This window comes from Oncorhynchus mykiss, chromosome 17 (genome assembly GCF_013265735.2).
Source record: "Oncorhynchus mykiss isolate Arlee chromosome 17, USDA_OmykA_1.1, whole genome shotgun sequence".
Taxonomy (NCBI): Eukaryota; Metazoa; Chordata; class Actinopteri; order Salmoniformes; family Salmonidae; genus Oncorhynchus; species Oncorhynchus mykiss.
The window spans coordinates 2115118-2131730 of record NC_048581.1 but is presented as its reverse complement, the minus strand read 5'-3'; the positions used below and the strand labels follow the sequence as shown (position 1 = coordinate 2131730).

Genomic DNA, 16613 nt, shown 5'->3' with positions numbered 1-16613 from the left:
ATTTCCGACAATGCAGTAATAACCAACAAGTAATCTAACTAACAATTCCAAAACGACTGTCTTGTACACAGTGTAAGGGGATAAAGAATATGTACATAAGGATATATGAATGAGTGATGGTACAGAGCAGCATAGGCAAGATACAGTAGATGGTATCGAGTACAGTATGTACAAATGAGATGAGTATGTAAACAAAGTGGCATAGTTTAAAGTGGCTAGTGATACATGTATTACATAAGGATACAGTCGATGATATAGAGTACAGTATATACGTATGCATATGAGATGAATAATGTAGGGTAAGTAACATTATATAAGGTAGCATTGTTTAAAGTGGCTAGTGATATATTTACATTTCCCATCAATTCCCATTATTAAAGTGGCTGGAGTTGAAGCATACGTTGAGTAGTTGCATACGGGCATCGCAGATCTGAACATTCAATGAATGGAAATTCTTCCTGTTAACATATACATGTTCATCTACAGACGGTGCGCGTAAGGCAATATGCTTGCCGTCAACTGCATCTATGACCCCTGGGAAATTACATGAGCGGACAAACTCGACTTTGCCTGTTCGTCGGCTGTATGGGAAACGAATATATCTCGTGGACAATACGTGTCGAGAATTGTCTCGATCACTTGTGACAGGATGCGGCTGAATGATTGCTGTGATATACCCTGACCTGTCTCTTATTTCGCTCTAGAATGTCCCAGTAGCGAGGAATCCCAGAGTGGACAGTGCTTGGACTGATAAGGGTATGGCATGATTACAGCGTGTCTTCCTTTCCAGATTAAGTGCTACATTAGCGCACAAATCTAACAGAACATTTATTGGGACACGATAGCGATAAGCCATGGATCATCATGCGCAAAAAAGTCATTCCGGTCTCTGAAAACTCGGTTTTCAATGTCTTCCAATAACGCAAGAACAGAAATTGTTATTTTTTTTCTAATTTAACACATTATTTATAGAACATGGCATCCTGTTTAATTCAAAACACCTTGCGTCTGGCAATGAATTCTTCACACCTTTAATTGATAATTCCTCACAAATTGTTCATAAAGCTAACCAACAACCAAGTTTCACATTCTCTTAATTACTTACTGTTCACCACAGGCTTGGATGCGTATGCGTCCCAAACTGCAATACCCCTACATAACCAGCAGGAAAATCATGTACGTTTAAGTCTAGACTTTGCGCATAGATAAGATAATTTTCACGTCAAAGTAAAGTTTTATAAATAACTACTTATACGTGGTTTTCTGCGTAAATTGACCGTAAGTCCGTTTTATAAATGAGGCCCCAGGATTGGAGAACTTATGCAGGAGGTTAGGATAATTAATGTTGCAGGTTTAAGAGAATTAGGTTAAAGGTTAGGAAAAGGGTTAGGGATAGCGAAAATGCTCTCTTACGGAAACGTCACTTCCGTATGGAAGTCGTGTTTCTAGGGAGCATTGTTACAGACCTGGCTGCTTGTGATATCTGTTTTCTCATTTTATTAAACAGATCATTTTTATTGAATTTAGAACAAGGCTGTAACGTAACAAAATGTGGAAAATGTGAAAGGGTCTGAATACATTCTGAATGCCCTGTCTATTTAAGGTGAAAGGGTCTGAATACATTCTGAATGCCCTGTCTATTTAAGGTGAAAGGGTTTGAATACATTCTGAATGCACTGTCTATAAGTAATAACACTATGACTAATTGGACTCTGGTCACTTTTTTTTTAATTAAACAATACACCACATTACTTCTTACTAATAATACATTTATTCTTTTGGAAACATTACAAAGCATGTTCATCCGTTTTTTTGTGTGTTTTGTTGGTGTAGTTTTAGTCAATTTTGGCCTGGTAAAAAATCTGAGTGGTTGGTATATTTTTTTAATCTACCTGCCACAGTCGCTGGTGGACCCAACAAAGTTAATTTTAGGCCCCGTTGGGTCTTTACTTCATCATTATTGTGTTGTGATGAATTTATAATACCCTCAATGATAAACATCTAGTGTTGTCTTTATTTATCCAGGTTAGTCTCAATGATAAACCTCTTCTAGTGTTGTTGTCTTTATTTATCCAGGTTAGTCTCATCTTCCTATCAGTATTATTAAAACCATTCACTACCTCATGAATATTCCTATCAGCATTATTAAAAACATTCACTACTTCATGGATATTCCTCGCAGTATTATTAAAAACATTCACTACCTCATGAATATTCCTCGCAGTATTATTAAAAACATTCACTACTTCATGAATATTCCTATCAGTATTATTAAAAACATTCACTACTTCATGGATATTCCTATCAGTATTATTCAACTATGTCAGCGAAAACCTGTGCGAATTTGTAAAAAAGATTGGATTAATCCAATACGTTATTGTCTGAATAGTATGCGGAACACCCCTAGTGGACGCTCATTATATATACATCTACATGATGTATTGTTACACCATGTAGGAGCAGTATAGACCTAGTCTGTTCATTATATACATCTACATGATGTATTGTTACACCATGTAGGAGCAGTATAGACCTAGTCTGTTCATTATATACATCTACATGATGTATTGTTACACCATATAGGAGCAGTATAGACCTAGTCTGTTCATTATATACATGATGTATTGTTACACCATGCAGGAGCAGTATAGACCTAGTCTGTTCATTATATACATCTACATGATGTATTGTTACACCATACAGGAGCAGTATAGACCTAGTCTGTTCATTATATACATCTACGTGATGTATTGTTACACCATACAGGAACAGTATAGACCTAGTATGTTCATTATATACAGTACCAGTCAAAGGTTTGGACACACCTACTCATTCAAGTTTTTATTTTATTATTTAAAACTATTTTCTACATTGTAGAACAATAGTGAAGATATCAAAACTAGGAAATGACACATATGGAAACATGTAGTAACCAAAAAAAACGAATCAAAATATATTTTATATTTGAGATTCTTCCAAGTAGCTACCCTTTGCTTTGATTACAGCTTTGCACACTCTTCGCATTCTCTCAACCAGCTTCATGAGGTAGTCACCTGGAATGCATTTCAATTAACAGGTGTGCCTTGTTAAAAGTTAATTTCTTTCTGTCTTACTGCGTTTGAGCAAATCAGTTGTGTTGTGACAAGGTTGGTGTGGTATACAGAAGATAGCCCTATTTGGTAAAATACCAAGTCCATATTATGGCAAGAACAGCTCAAATAAGCAAAGAGAAACGACAGTCCATCATTACTTTAAGATATGAAGGTCAGTCAATCCGGAAAATGTCAAGAACTTTGAAAGTTTCTTCAGGTGCAGTCGCAAAAGCCATCAAGCACTATGATGAAACTGTCTTTCACGAGGACAGCCACAGAAAAGGACCCATATTTATCTCTGTTGCAGAGTATAAGTTCATTAGAGTTACCAGCCTCAGAAATTGCAGCCCAAATAAACGCTTCACAGAGTTCAAGTAACAGACACATCTCAACATCAACTGTTCAGAGGAGACTGTGTGAATCAGGCCTGCATGGTCAAATCGCTGCAAAGAAACCACTACTAAAGGACACCAATAAGAAGAAGAGACTTGCTTGGGTGAAGAAACACAAGCAATTGGTATTGGAACAGTGGAAATCTGTACTTTGGTCTGATGAGTCCAAATTTGAGACAGCCATGTCTTTGTGAGATGCATAGTAGGTGAATGGATTACCTCTGCATGTGTGGTTCCCACCGTGAAGCATGGAGGAGGTGTGATGGTGTGGTCGTGCTTTGCAGGTGACACTGTCAGTGATTTATTTAGAATTCAAGGCACAGTTAACCAGCATTGCTACCTCAGCAGTCTGCAGCGATATGCCATCCCATCTGGTTTGAGCTTAGTGGGACTATCATTTGTTTTTCAACAGGACAATGACGCCAAACACACCTTCAGGCTGTGTAAGGGCTATTTGACCAAGAAGGAGAGTGTTGGAATGCCTCATTAGATTACCTGGCATACACAATCCCCCGACCTCAACCCAATTCAGATGGTTTGGGATGAGTTGGACTGCAAAGTGAAAGAAGAGCAGCCAACAAGTGCTCAGCATATGTGGGAACTCCTTCAAGACTCTTGGAAAAGCATTCCTCATTAAGCTGGTTGAGAGAATGTGAAGAGTGTGCAAAGCTATAATCAAGGCAAAGGGTGGCTACTTTTAAGAATCTCAAATATACAATATATTTGATTTGTTTAACACTTTTTTGGTTAATACATGTTTCCATATGTGTTATTTCATAGTTGTAATGCCTTTACTATTATTCTACAATGTAGAAAATAGTAAAAATAAAGAAAACCCCTTGAATGAGTAGGTGTGTCTGACCTGTACTGTACATCTACATGATTACACCATGTAGGAGAAGTTGCGTATTTTGATTAGTGGGAAAAAATTGGGCTGCCTGTGTATACGCAAATGAAATAAATTAAAAATAAACGTATTTCCTGAAAATGAAATAAATATTTACGTAAACTGTTACCTACTCCAGTCAGCAGATGGCGATATGAGTTTTTACAAGCGATGTTGCCGGAGTGTCACGTGACGTATAATCTAGTGGACGGGACACCTCTTCGACAACGACAGCTAATCAGTCACTTAGATAGCTTGCTAGCCAACAAAGACGAAAATATTTGAGCTATTTAGACGTTTTCGGTGTATATTAATTGCTGTGTTTTAAACACACGTCTGTCGTATCTACTAGTTACCCATCCCAGCTTCATATTTACGTTGTCGGGTAGCTAACTGGTTAAATTAGCATTAGGCTAGTAGCTTATGCTAACTATCTAAATTGGCTTTCTTAATAACATTCCGGACCATGAGCTCACTAAACTACTCTCCCCCTGCAAAAGAAGAGGACGTCTGCTGGACTGAGAAACAGGGTCTGTGGCTTAATATTGTCGTGAAAGAAGAGGAGGAAGAGAAGGATGTCACAGTGAAAGGCGATGAAGAAGCTTCCAGAGTGAAAGCTGAGGATCATGAAGAGATTACTGTCACAACGAAAGAGGAGGACGAGGAAGAAGAGTATGAGACGGGAGATCTGATTAACACCAGTGAGTAACGTTACCATCTTAAAAACAGGAGCCCAAACTGCCAATTGTTAAACTGATGTGGATTTTCGAAGTGGCAATCCGTGATTCAAACAACAGCAAAATGGCCGCCATGACACTCGTTTTGGTGAACAGCTAAAGGTTGGGTGCTGGAGACACCGATATGTAACAACTGTCAAATTCCATAAAATAGCTATGAATACAAGGACTGACCATCCAAATGATAAAAATAATAGTTTAAGCAGGTTCTAAAACTATACAGTGTTTGTTTACAACTTTTTTTAAGCAAGCTATCAGCCTAACTGACGTATGAATTACAACACACCCTTCCGTTTTCTAACATGGCTACATGGCATATCTACTAAGGCAACTCAGTGCATCCAATGGCAATGTCCACGACAGGTATCGGGCCCCACAGTGGAGGTGTCATAATAACCATAAAACCTAGCGGTCAAGCAGGGAAATGCTTCCATTAGTTTTTCCGCCATACATTTTTCCCATAGGGAATTTTAGAATTGCTTAAAATAAGGGCCATCTATTGTGTAGCCTTACCCTGGCGTGACGTTTTGATGACAGTTTAATGTTATCTCGGACAAGGTGACATTTATCAATATATTCATGTTTATTTGACTCTCAAATTCGAAAATGCTAATCGACATTGTGCAAGACTAGAAATCCCTGCAAGATCCTGCACGTCCACTTACGGAAAAAAAATCTATTGGTCACATACACATGGTTAGCAGATGTTATTGCAAGTGTAGCAAAATGCTTGTGCTTCTAGTTCTGACAGTGCAGCAATATCTAACAATTCCACAACAAATACCTAATACACACACAAGTAAAGGAATAATGGACTATATAATGTTTACATACCCTACATTATTAATCTCATATGTATATACTGTACTCTATCATCTACTGCATATTTATGTAATACATGTATCACTAGCCACTTTAAACTATGCCACTTTGTTTACATACCCTACATTACTCATCTCGTATGTATATACTGTACTCGGTACCATCTACTGCATCTTGCCTATGCCGTTCTGTACCATCACTCATTCATATCTTTATGTACATATTATTTTTCCCTTTACACTTGTGTGTATAAGGTAGTAGTTTTGGAATTGTTAGGTTAGATTACTCGTTGGTTATTACTGCATTGTGGGAACTAGAAGCACAAGCATTTCGCTACACTCACATTAACATCTGCTAACCATGTGTATGTGACAAATACATTTGATTTGATTTTGAGAATATATAAATATATGGATGAGCGATGTCAGAGCGCATAGGCTAAGATGCAATAGACAGTATAGAATACAGTATATACATATGAAATGAGTAATGTAAGATATGTAAACATTGAAAGTGGAATTATTATTATTTTTTTTTTACCTTTATTTTCAATGACGGCCTAGGAACAGTGGGTTAACTGCCTGTTCAGGGGCAGAACGACAAATTTGTACCTTGTCAGCTCAGGGATTTGAACTTGCGACCTTCCGGTTACTAGTCCAACGCTCTAACCACTAGACTACCCTAAAGTGACAAATGTTCCATATATTACAGTGGCCAATGATTTCAAGTCCGTATCTAGGCAGCAGCCTCTCTGTGCTAGTGATGGCCGTTTAACAGTCTGATGGCCTTGAGATAGAAGCTGTTGTTTCAGTTTCTCTGTCCCAGGTTTGATGCACCTGTACTGACTTCGCCTTCTGGATGGTAGCGGGGACAACAGGGAGTGGCTCGGGTGGTTGTTGTCCTTGATGATCTTTTTGGCCTTCCTGTGACAACGGGTGCTGTAGGTGTCCTGGAGGGCAGGTAGTTTGCCACAAATACTGCATCAAAAACACATTTTTGTAGTGTAACACTTTCAAAACTGCAGTCTTTTTTTGTAAGGGTAGTCTCTAGCTGACACCTTTGCTAACATCTATTGTGTCATAGAATTGTCATTTTAAAGACATTTAGGTAGTTTATATATTACTAAATTTAGCTAAATCTATTAGCTAGTTAATCCAGAGATGTTTACTTTTACCTCGATTTGGCAGTCACTTCCAGATTAGCGTGACAATTGTAGTAGTGATGCACCGATATGACTTTTATTTTATTATTATTATTATTTTTACATTTGACCCCTTTTCTCCCAATTTCGTGGTATCCAATTGTTAGTAATTACTATCTTGTCTCATCGCTACAACTCCCGTACGGGCTCGGGAGAGACGAAGGTTGAAAGTCATGCGTCCTCCGATACACAACCCAACCAAGCCGCACTGCTTCTTAACACAGTGCGCATCCAACCCGGAAGCCAGCCGCACCAATGTGTCGGAGGAAACACCGTGCACCTGGCGACCTTGGTTAGCGTGCACTGCGCCCAGCCCGCCACAGGAGTCGCTGGTGCGCGATGAGACAAGGATACCCCTACCGGCCAAACCCTCCCTAACCCGGACGACGCTAGGCCAATTGTGCATCACCCCACGGACCTCCCGGTCGCGACGGCTGCGACAGCCTGGGTGCGAACTCAGTCTCTGGTGGCATAGCTAGCGATGCAGTGCCCTAGGCCACCCGGGAGGCCTCGATATGACATTTTTGACCGATATTCTATATTTTCCTTGCCCAAAAATACGATAACCGATATTTAAAAGTTTAGCGGACTTTTAATCATTCTAGTACAGTTAAATAGTTAACACACACATGGACACAGCAGTCTAAGGCACTGCATCTCAGTGCTAGAGGAGTCACTACAGTCCCTGGTTCGAATCCAGGCTGTATCATATCCGGCCTTGATTGGGAGTCCCATAAGGTGGCACACAATTGGCTCAGCGTCGTCTGGGTTTGGTAGGCCGCCATTGTAAATAAAATGTGTTCTTAACTGACTTTCCTAGTTAAATTAAGGTTCAATTAATTAATTACAAAAAATATATACACTGCTCAAAAAAATAAAGGGAACACTTAAACAACACAATGTTGTGTCAAGTCAATCACACTTCTGTGAAATCAAACTGTCCACTTAGGAAGCAACACTGATTGACAATACATTTCACATGCTGTTGTGCAAATGGAATAGACAACAGGTGGAAATTATAGGCAATTAGCAAGACACCCCCAATAAAGGAGTGGTTCTGCAGGTGATAACCACAGGCCACTTCTCAGTTCCTATGCTTCCTGGCTGATGTTTTGGTCACTTTTGAATGCTGGCGGTGCTTTCACTCTAGTGGTAGCATGAGATGGAGTCTACAACCCGCACAAGTGGCTCAGGTAGTGCAGCTCATCCAGGATGGCACATCAATGCGAGCTGTGGCAAGAAGGTTTGCTGTGTCTGTCAGCGTAGTGTCCAGAGCATGGAGGAGCTACCAGGAGACAGGCCAGTATATCAGGAGACATGGAGGAGGCCGTAGGAGGGCAACAACCCAGCAGCAGCAACAACCCCGCCTTTGTGCAAGGAGGAGCAGGAGGAGCACTGCCAGAGCCCTGCAAAATGACCTCCAGCAGGCCACAAATGTGCATGTGTCTGCTCAAACGGTCAGAAACAGACTCCATGAGGGTGGTATGAGGGCCCGACGTCCACAGATGGGGGTTGTGCTTACAGCCCAACACCGTGCAGGACGTTTGGCATTTGCCAGAGAACACCAAGATTGGCAAATTCGCCACTGGCGCCCTGTGCTCTTCACAAATGAAAGCAAGTTCACTCTGAACACATGTGACAGTCTGGAGACGCCGTGGAGAATGTTTTGCTGCCTGCAACATCCTCCAGCATGACCGGTTTGGCGGTGGGTCAGTCATGGTGTGGGGTGGCATTTCTTTGGGGGGCCGCACAGCCCTCCATGTGCTCGCCAGAGGTAGCCTGACTGCCATTTAGGTACCGAGATGAGATCCTCAGACCCCTTGTGAGACCATATGCTGGTGCGGTTGGCCCTGGGTTCCTCCTAATGCAAGACAATGCTAGACCTCATGTGGCTGGAGTGTGTCAGCAGTTCCTGCAAGAGGAAGGCATTGACGCTATGGACTGGCCCGCCCGTTCCCCAGACCTGAATCCAATTGAGCACATCTGGGACATCATGTCTCGCTCCATCCACCAACGCCATGTTGCACCATACTCTCCAGGAGTTGGCGGATGCTTTTGTCCAGGTCTGGGAGGAGATCCCTCAGGAGACCATCCGCCACCTCATCAGGAGCATGCCCAGGCGTTGTAGGGAGGTCATACAGGCACGTGGAGGCCACACACACTACTGAGCCTCATTTCGCGTTCGTAAATTCATCAGTTATTCTGCGCTCTGGTACAGTCAGACGAGAGTGCTCTGAAATTGGAGTAGATAGCCATAGTGAATTTGCAAACCCAAGAGATATATGCTAACTGGATAACAGTCATTCTTGCTAGCTAACCAAATGACACCTGCACCTCTAGCTGTGTAGCCATCAAAAAACAATATGAGGGGGAAAAGTCAGTCACTCACCCACTCCTCCAATGACATCACATCCTCCTGTCAGCTAGCTAGTGTTAAGCTCCATGTTTTTAGCTTGCTACCTAAATAGAAACGCTAGCCTATTAGCCACATTATGACTGCCTCGTGATCATTGCCCTTGCTAGTCTGATTGTATTGACATTCCCAGCCTTAGTTACATTAATCTGTTTTTGTCCAAAATATTGAGTCATTGAAACTGATACAGTGCATTCCGAATGGAGGCAGTAAACAATGTACCAGCTGTAATTTACAACCTGAGAGCAATATTTTTTTGGACTGCTAAGAAATGTATTGGTGAATGATATTATTCATGCATTGAACTGTATCCATCTATTCTGCCAACAATGCCTTAGTGTTCGTCATGGAATGTTGAGTCACATATAACCTCATTGTAAAAACCTCTTATAAAGTTGATTTCGTAGCATAAACTGGGAATTTTATCATTTTGACTGATTTATGATTGTCTTGTTTGTTTCATATCTGCAAATTAGTTAAATTGCTTTCAGTTCCACTTTAAATAAACACTCTGTCTTTGACAGCAGAGAGACCAGACTCAGCAGAGGATCCAGAACCAGAGCCAGAGTCTTCCGAACCAGCAAGGCGACATCACTGTTCCTACTGTGGAAAGAGCTTTAACCAGTTAGGGGACCTAAAGAAACATGAGAGGATACATACAGGAGAGAAGCCTCACAAATGCTCCCAGTGTGGACAGTGTTTTACCTGGTTACAGAATCTAAAACAACATCAAATAATACACACAGGCGAGAAGCCTTACCAATGCTCTCAGTGTGAAAAGGCTTTTACCCGGTTAGCACATCTGAAAGAACATAAAATTGTACACACGGGAGAAAAACCTTTCCACTGCTCTCAGTGTGAAAAGCGATTTACCAAGTTAGGGATCCTAAAACAGCATGAGAAAACGCACACAGAAGAAAAGCCCTACCATTGCTCCCAGTGTGGAAAAAGATTTTCCTTAGCAAAGTACCTGAAAGAGCATGAAAAAATACATACAGGAGAAAAACCTGGAGAGAAGCTTTTCCTCTGCTCCCTGTGCGGAAAGAGTTTTACCCAGTCAACCCACCTGAAATCCCACACAAGAACGCACACGGGGGAGAAGCCTTATCAATGCTCCGTTTGTGGAAAGAGTTTTTCTCAATCAAGTTGTCTGAAAAAACATAAGAGAATACACACCGGAGAGAAGCCTTACCACTGCTCCCTGTGCGGAAAGAATTTTACCCGGTTAGATTACCTGAAATCACATAACAGAACACACACAGTAGAGATGCCTTTAAACACAGGAGAGAAGTCATCATTGTAAATAAGATTTTTTTTTTCTTAATTAACTTGCCTGGTAAAAAAACTATTTTTTTTTTAAACATTAAAAAAAATATGAATATGAAGTGCATGTAGTTCAGTGATGTTCAGAATGAACCGTTTATATACTGTTTATACCATTTGATGAAAGTGTAGTTTGTATTTTTTTAAATCTCAAGACATTGAATATGAAATACATTGGTTTGATTATAGACTACCAATATGTCTGTTTGAATGTGTATGCTCTCTGTGATTACATTGTCATTTTTCAACTCCGGCTCTGTGTGTTGTGTGTGTCATTACTCGAGCATTCTAAAGTGCCATTTACCATTTGCTCTATTGTGTACATTTGCTTTTGTAACAGTATAACTTTAAACCGTCCCCTCGCCCATACCCGGGCGCGAACCAGGGACCTTCTGCACACATCAACAGTCACCCTTGAAGCATCGTTACCCATCGCGCCACAAAAGCCGCGGCCCTTGCAGAGCAAGTGACGTCACTGATTGAAACGCTATTTAGCGCCCACGCTAACTAAGCTAGCCGTTTCACATCCGTTACACTTTCAATATGTATCTTACAGGCTTTAAGGGAATAGTGTGGTCCTGTAAATATAACAGACCAAGAAAACGATTAGTGCCAAAAACGAAGGCAATTGTCACAAAATGTTTTTGTCATTTGAGGTTCTACAGTGGAAATGTACCTCTAGTTCCAACTTCTGAACAGCAACGTATGTCTCCTTTTATAAATATGGAGGAATTGAGTGAGCACATCTCATGTTCCCCCGGTCTCTGGCACAACCCATAGGCTCTGGGACACGTGGGCCGTCCAACAACAACCCCCGGACATGAGAGCAAGTTCGCAGCACTTTTTGGTGGCAGTCAGAGTAGCTTTGCTAATCAAGCGATGAACTCAGATCAAATATATATATATATTTTCTTACTCCCTGTTTCACCATCAGCCCTTCCAGCATTGCAGACAGAAGTAAACCACTGTAGTGTAATATTTGTGTTGTGGAGAAATGACCAGGCAGGAGACGGGAGTACAGTTAGTTTTCGTTTAGTCAAAACCCCTCGTGCTCTACAGTTCGCGGCACCCCAGTGCGCATGTGCATTTCCTATTAGGTGTAGTAACGTAACACTGCCGTAATGCATTACTGCTTAGTAACAGCACAGTAACTAATATAAACCGATGTAGATCCCAGATACTACATGTAGCAACAGGTCATAAACAGGAAGTAATAAGCTCACACTTGGAGTATGTTCGTAGATGGTTACAAGTGAACTAAACCCCGCCCTTATCAGAAACGCAGTCAAATGACTTTGCGAGTCAGTTTATCAATGAAAGACCACACAATTAATTATTGACTCAAATGGTTTTGTACAACATCACAGATAAGCGCAGCATTATCTTTCAACTGACAAAAGTCACGGTTCTTGTTTTTTTTTCTTCTTCTTCTTCTTGCTAGCTTTAGCTCGAAGCTCGGTGGCTTTTAAAGGCTAGCTAGCTTTAGCTCGAAGCTCGGTGGCTTTTAAAGGCTAGCTAGCTTTAGCTCAAAGCTCGGTGGCTTTTAAAGGCTAGCTAGCTTTAGCTGAAAGCTTGGTGGCTTTTAAAGGCTAGCTAGCTTTAGCTCGAAGCTCGGTGGCTTTTAAAGGCTAGCTAGCTTTAGCTCGAAGCTCGGTGGCTTTTAAAGGCTAGCTAGCTTTAGCTCAAATCTCGGTGGCTTTTAAAGGCTAGCTAGCTTTAGCTCAAATCTCGGTGGCTTTTAAAGGCTAGCTAGCTTTAGCTCGAAGCTCGGTGGCTTTTAAAGGCTAGCTAGCTTTAGCTCAAAGCTCGGTGGCTTTTAAAGGCTAGCTAGCTTTAGCTCAAATCTCGGTGGCTTTTAAAGGCTTGCTAGCTTTAGCTCAAAGCTCGGAGGCTTTTAAAGGCTAGCTAGCTTTAGCTCAAAGCTCCGTGGCTTTTAAAGGCTAGCTAGCTTTAGCTCAAAGCTTGGTGGCTTTTAATATAAGATCCCTGTCTAATGCTACTTGTTGGTGACCCATGGCCCTTAACTAGCCTGGTGAAGGCTAGCTAGCTGGAGCGGTGGTCAGGTAACATTAGCTGGAGCGGTGGCCAGGTAACATTAGCTGGAGCGGTGGTCAGGTAACATTAGCTGGAGCGGTGGTCAGGTAACATTAGCTGGAGCGGTGGTCAGGTAACATTAGCTGGAGCGGTGGTCAGGTAACATTAGCTGGAGCGGTGGTCAGGTAACATTAGCTGGAGTCAGACAGCTTTTACTTTGACAAACTGCAATTTTATGCTTTTTTTCACCTTTGGGATTTGCCCTTTTTGCCATCTATATCACTTGAATACCGTGCTTCTACATCGATCTGCATTGCTTGCTGTTTGAGGTTTTAGGCTGGGTTTCTGTACAGCACTTTGTAACATCGGCTGATGTAAAAAGGGCTTTATAAATACATTTGAGTGATTGGAACCTGTTTACACCTCACCTGGATTACAATGCTTTCTGTTACCTCTTACGGATAGTAAGAGTCTGGAATCTGTGTGGATAACAATGCTTTCTGATACCTCTTACCATCCTGGAATCTGTGTGGATTACAATGCGTTCTGTTACCTCTTACTATCCTGGAATCTGTGTGGATAACAATGCGTTCTGATACCTCTTACCATCCTGGAATCTGTGTGGATAACAATGCGTTCTGTTACCTCTTACCATCCTGGAATCTGTGTGGATAACAATGCGTTCTGTTACCTCTTACCATCCTGGAATCTGTGTGGATAACAATGCGTTCTGTTACCTCTTACCATCCTGGAATCTGTGTGGATAACAATGCGTTCTGTTACCTCTTACCATCCTGGAATCTGTGTGGATAACAATGCTTTCTGATACCTCTTACCATCCTGGAATCTGTGTGGATAACAATGGACATTTCCATGGTAAAACAACGTTCTGAGAACCATATGTTTCTAAGAGCGTGGTTGCCTTATGGTTATTTTGCATTCAACCTTTCCACAACGTTCAAATCAAATCAAATTTTATTTGTCACATACACATGGTTAGCAGATGTTAATGCGAGTGTAGCGAAATGCTTGTGCTTCTAGTTCCGACAATGCAGTAATAACCAACAAGTAAACTAACTAACAATTCCAAAACTACTGTCTTATACACAGTGTAAGGGGATAAAGAATATGTACATAAAGATATATGGATGAGTGATGGTACAGAGCAGCATAGGCAAGATACAGTAGATGGTATCGAGTACAGTATATACATATGAGTATGTAAACAAAGTGGCATAGTTAAAGTGGCTAGTGATACATGTATTACATAAGGATACAGTAGATGGTATCGAGTACAGTATATACATATGAGATGAGTATGTAAACAAAGTGGCATAGTTAAAGTGGCCAGTGATACATGTATTACATAAGGATACAGTAGATGGTATCGAGTACAGTATATACATATGAGATGAGTATGTAAACAAAGTGGCATAGTTAAAGTGGCCAGTGATACATGTATTACATAAGGATACAGTAGATGGTATCGAGTACAGTATATACATATGAGATGAGTATGTAAACAAAGTGGCATAGTTAAAGTGGCTAGTGATACATGTATTACATAAGGATACAGTAGATGGTATCGAGTACAGTATATACATATACATATGAGATGAGTATGTAAACAAAGTGGCATAGTTAAAGTGGCTAGTGATACATGTATTACATAAGGATACAGTCGATGATATAGAGTGCAGTATATACATATGAGATGAGTATGTAAACAAAGTGGCATAGTTAAAGTGGCTAGTGATACATGTATTACGTTCTGGGAATTGTGCAGTATAGTTGATTAGCTTTGGAACATTCTCCGCGTATTTACAGGAACGTGACGAAATACTTTTCTCGGTATTTCATTACTGTAATAGAACGTCTCCTAAAAGTTCAAACATTATATTTAATTAAATATTTGTTCACGTTCTAGAAACGCATTTGGGAATGTTTTCAAATAGTTCCCGAGAACGTTAACATTATTTTGTGGGAATTTCAATACTTCAACAAGAACAGCTAGTCAACATGACCAAAACATTGTACATCTTTTTTTGAACGCTTTCCGTATATATTAGCCACTGTGTTTAACACACTTCCAACGTATATATTAGTTACCCCATTTATTTCACATTTACGTTTGTTAGCTAGCTGGCTGTATACATGAGCAGACTCGAATGCTAACTAGCTCACATCCGACCGACCACGAGCTCACTAAACTACCCCTTTTAGCGGTCGCTATCACGTTTAAGGTAAGAACCAAATGCAGGCTGTCGAAGTAACAATGTTTATTTCAGCAACATGGGCAGGCAAACGACAGGTCAAGGCAGGCAGGGGTCGATAATCCAGAGTAGTGTGGCAAAGGTGCAGGCAGGGTCAGTGCGGGTGAAAACAGGAACAATAGGGGCAGAGGGAAAACCACTGGTAAGCTTGAAGAAACAATAAGAACTGGTCAATTTAGAATTATGTGGTCACTCCCAGTAAGGTCAATTTAGAATTATGTGGTCACTCCCAGTAAGGTCAACTTAGAATTATGTGGTCACTCCCAGTAAGGTCAATTTAGAATTATGTGGTAATTCTATGGGACCTACTGAATGATAATAGAGACAGTCAGACTTTTCTATCACACATTTTTTACTGTGTTTTTTTTATTTAAATATGACGCTCAGAAAAGAGTGTTATTGAAATATGACAACAGGAGACATTCCAGACCAGCAATTAATCTCAGATTTAAAAAAAAAGGGTCCGCTTCAAGGGTCCATTGAAAAACTGTTATCATAAAGTGGGTCAATTTAGAAGTGGAGCGCCTGGGCCAATCCCAAATCCTCCCCCTAAAACCTATACCCCCTAAACACTTATGGAGATCTGAGATGATCCACTTTGACCCCCCCACAGGTTACAGTTACACCATATTGCTTATATAGATCAAATCTCCCTCAGATGTCCACAAGGGCACAGGTTTTAGGGGATGATACTCTACTCTACTTTTAAGATGACCCCCTCCCCACCTCTACACAAACTGTTTTTATTTTTGTCAAGACCCTTTTTAAAATGGCCACTCCTATGCACTTGTGGAGAGGAGGGTCTCAGCTGAAGTCTAAGAATACTGATGTGTTTCTGTCCAGTTGTACCTCAAACAGGCCTGCAGGAGCACACGGACAGTCTGTGAGTGGAACTGTGAAGACTGTCGAGGTGGGAGAATCAACAGGCATGCAGGAGCACACGGACCATCTGTGATTGGAACTGTGAAGACTGTCGAGGTGGGAGAGTCAACAGGCCTGCAGGAGCACACGGACCATCTGTGAGTGGAACTGTGAAGACTGTCGAGGTGAGAGAGTCAACTGTTAACTCGTAATTGTTTATTCCACTTTGCTTTGGCAATGCGAACATCAGTAACCTCTACATAATGTACCATCAAATACATATAGGATTATATTCCTGACTCTGACATTGCTCATCCTAATATTTCTATATTTCTTAATTCCATTCTTTTACTTTTTAGATGTGCATGTGTTGTTATGTATTGTTAGATATTACTGCACTGTTGAGCTAGGAACATAAGCATTTCACTATGTATTGTTAGATATTACTGCACTGTTGAGCTAGGAACATAAGCATTTGGCTACACCAGAAAAAACATCTGATAAATGTGTGCATTTGACTAATAAAATTTGATTTAATTTGTTGTTGCTGGAGTGTTTTGGTCAGTTTAGCACAGCAAA

General features: G+C 40.8%; 1 protein-coding gene across 3 annotated transcripts; it reads left to right on the top strand.

Annotated features, from left to right (window-relative positions):
- Nucleotides 1-4541: 4541 nt before the first annotated feature.
- Nucleotides 4542-16547, top strand: LOC110485338 (zinc finger protein 501). Of its 3 annotated transcripts, none has more exons than XM_036948582.1 (2): nucleotides 4542-5071; nucleotides 16017-16547. In XM_036948582.1, the coding sequence occupies exons 1-2, from the start codon at nucleotides 4837-4839 to the stop codon at nucleotides 16058-16060; spliced, it is 279 nt and encodes a 92-aa protein (XP_036804477.1). In that variant the 5' UTR covers nucleotides 4542-4836; the 3' UTR covers nucleotides 16061-16547. The 3 variants fall into 3 exon arrangements, with proteins under 3 accessions (XP_036804477.1, XP_036804476.1, XP_036804475.1); XM_036948581.1 differs by lacking the exon at nucleotides 16017-16547 and adding an exon at nucleotides 10071-10888 and having other exon boundaries at nucleotides 4557-5071; XM_036948580.1 differs by lacking the exon at nucleotides 16017-16547 and adding an exon at nucleotides 10068-10888 and having other exon boundaries at nucleotides 4564-5071.
- The last annotated feature ends 66 nt before the right edge of the window (nucleotides 16548-16613 follow it).

Excerpts from the sequence above, each read along its gene's own strand:
- LOC110485338 (XM_036948580.1), top strand. The coding sequence starts at position 4,837 with ATGAGCTCACTAAACTACTCTCCCCCTGCAAAAGAAGAGGACGTCTGC. Across the intron at positions 5,072-10,067 it reads GGGAGATCTGATTAACACCA|CAGAGAGACCAGACTCAGCA; the intron begins GTGAGTAACGTT and ends TGTCTTTGACAG.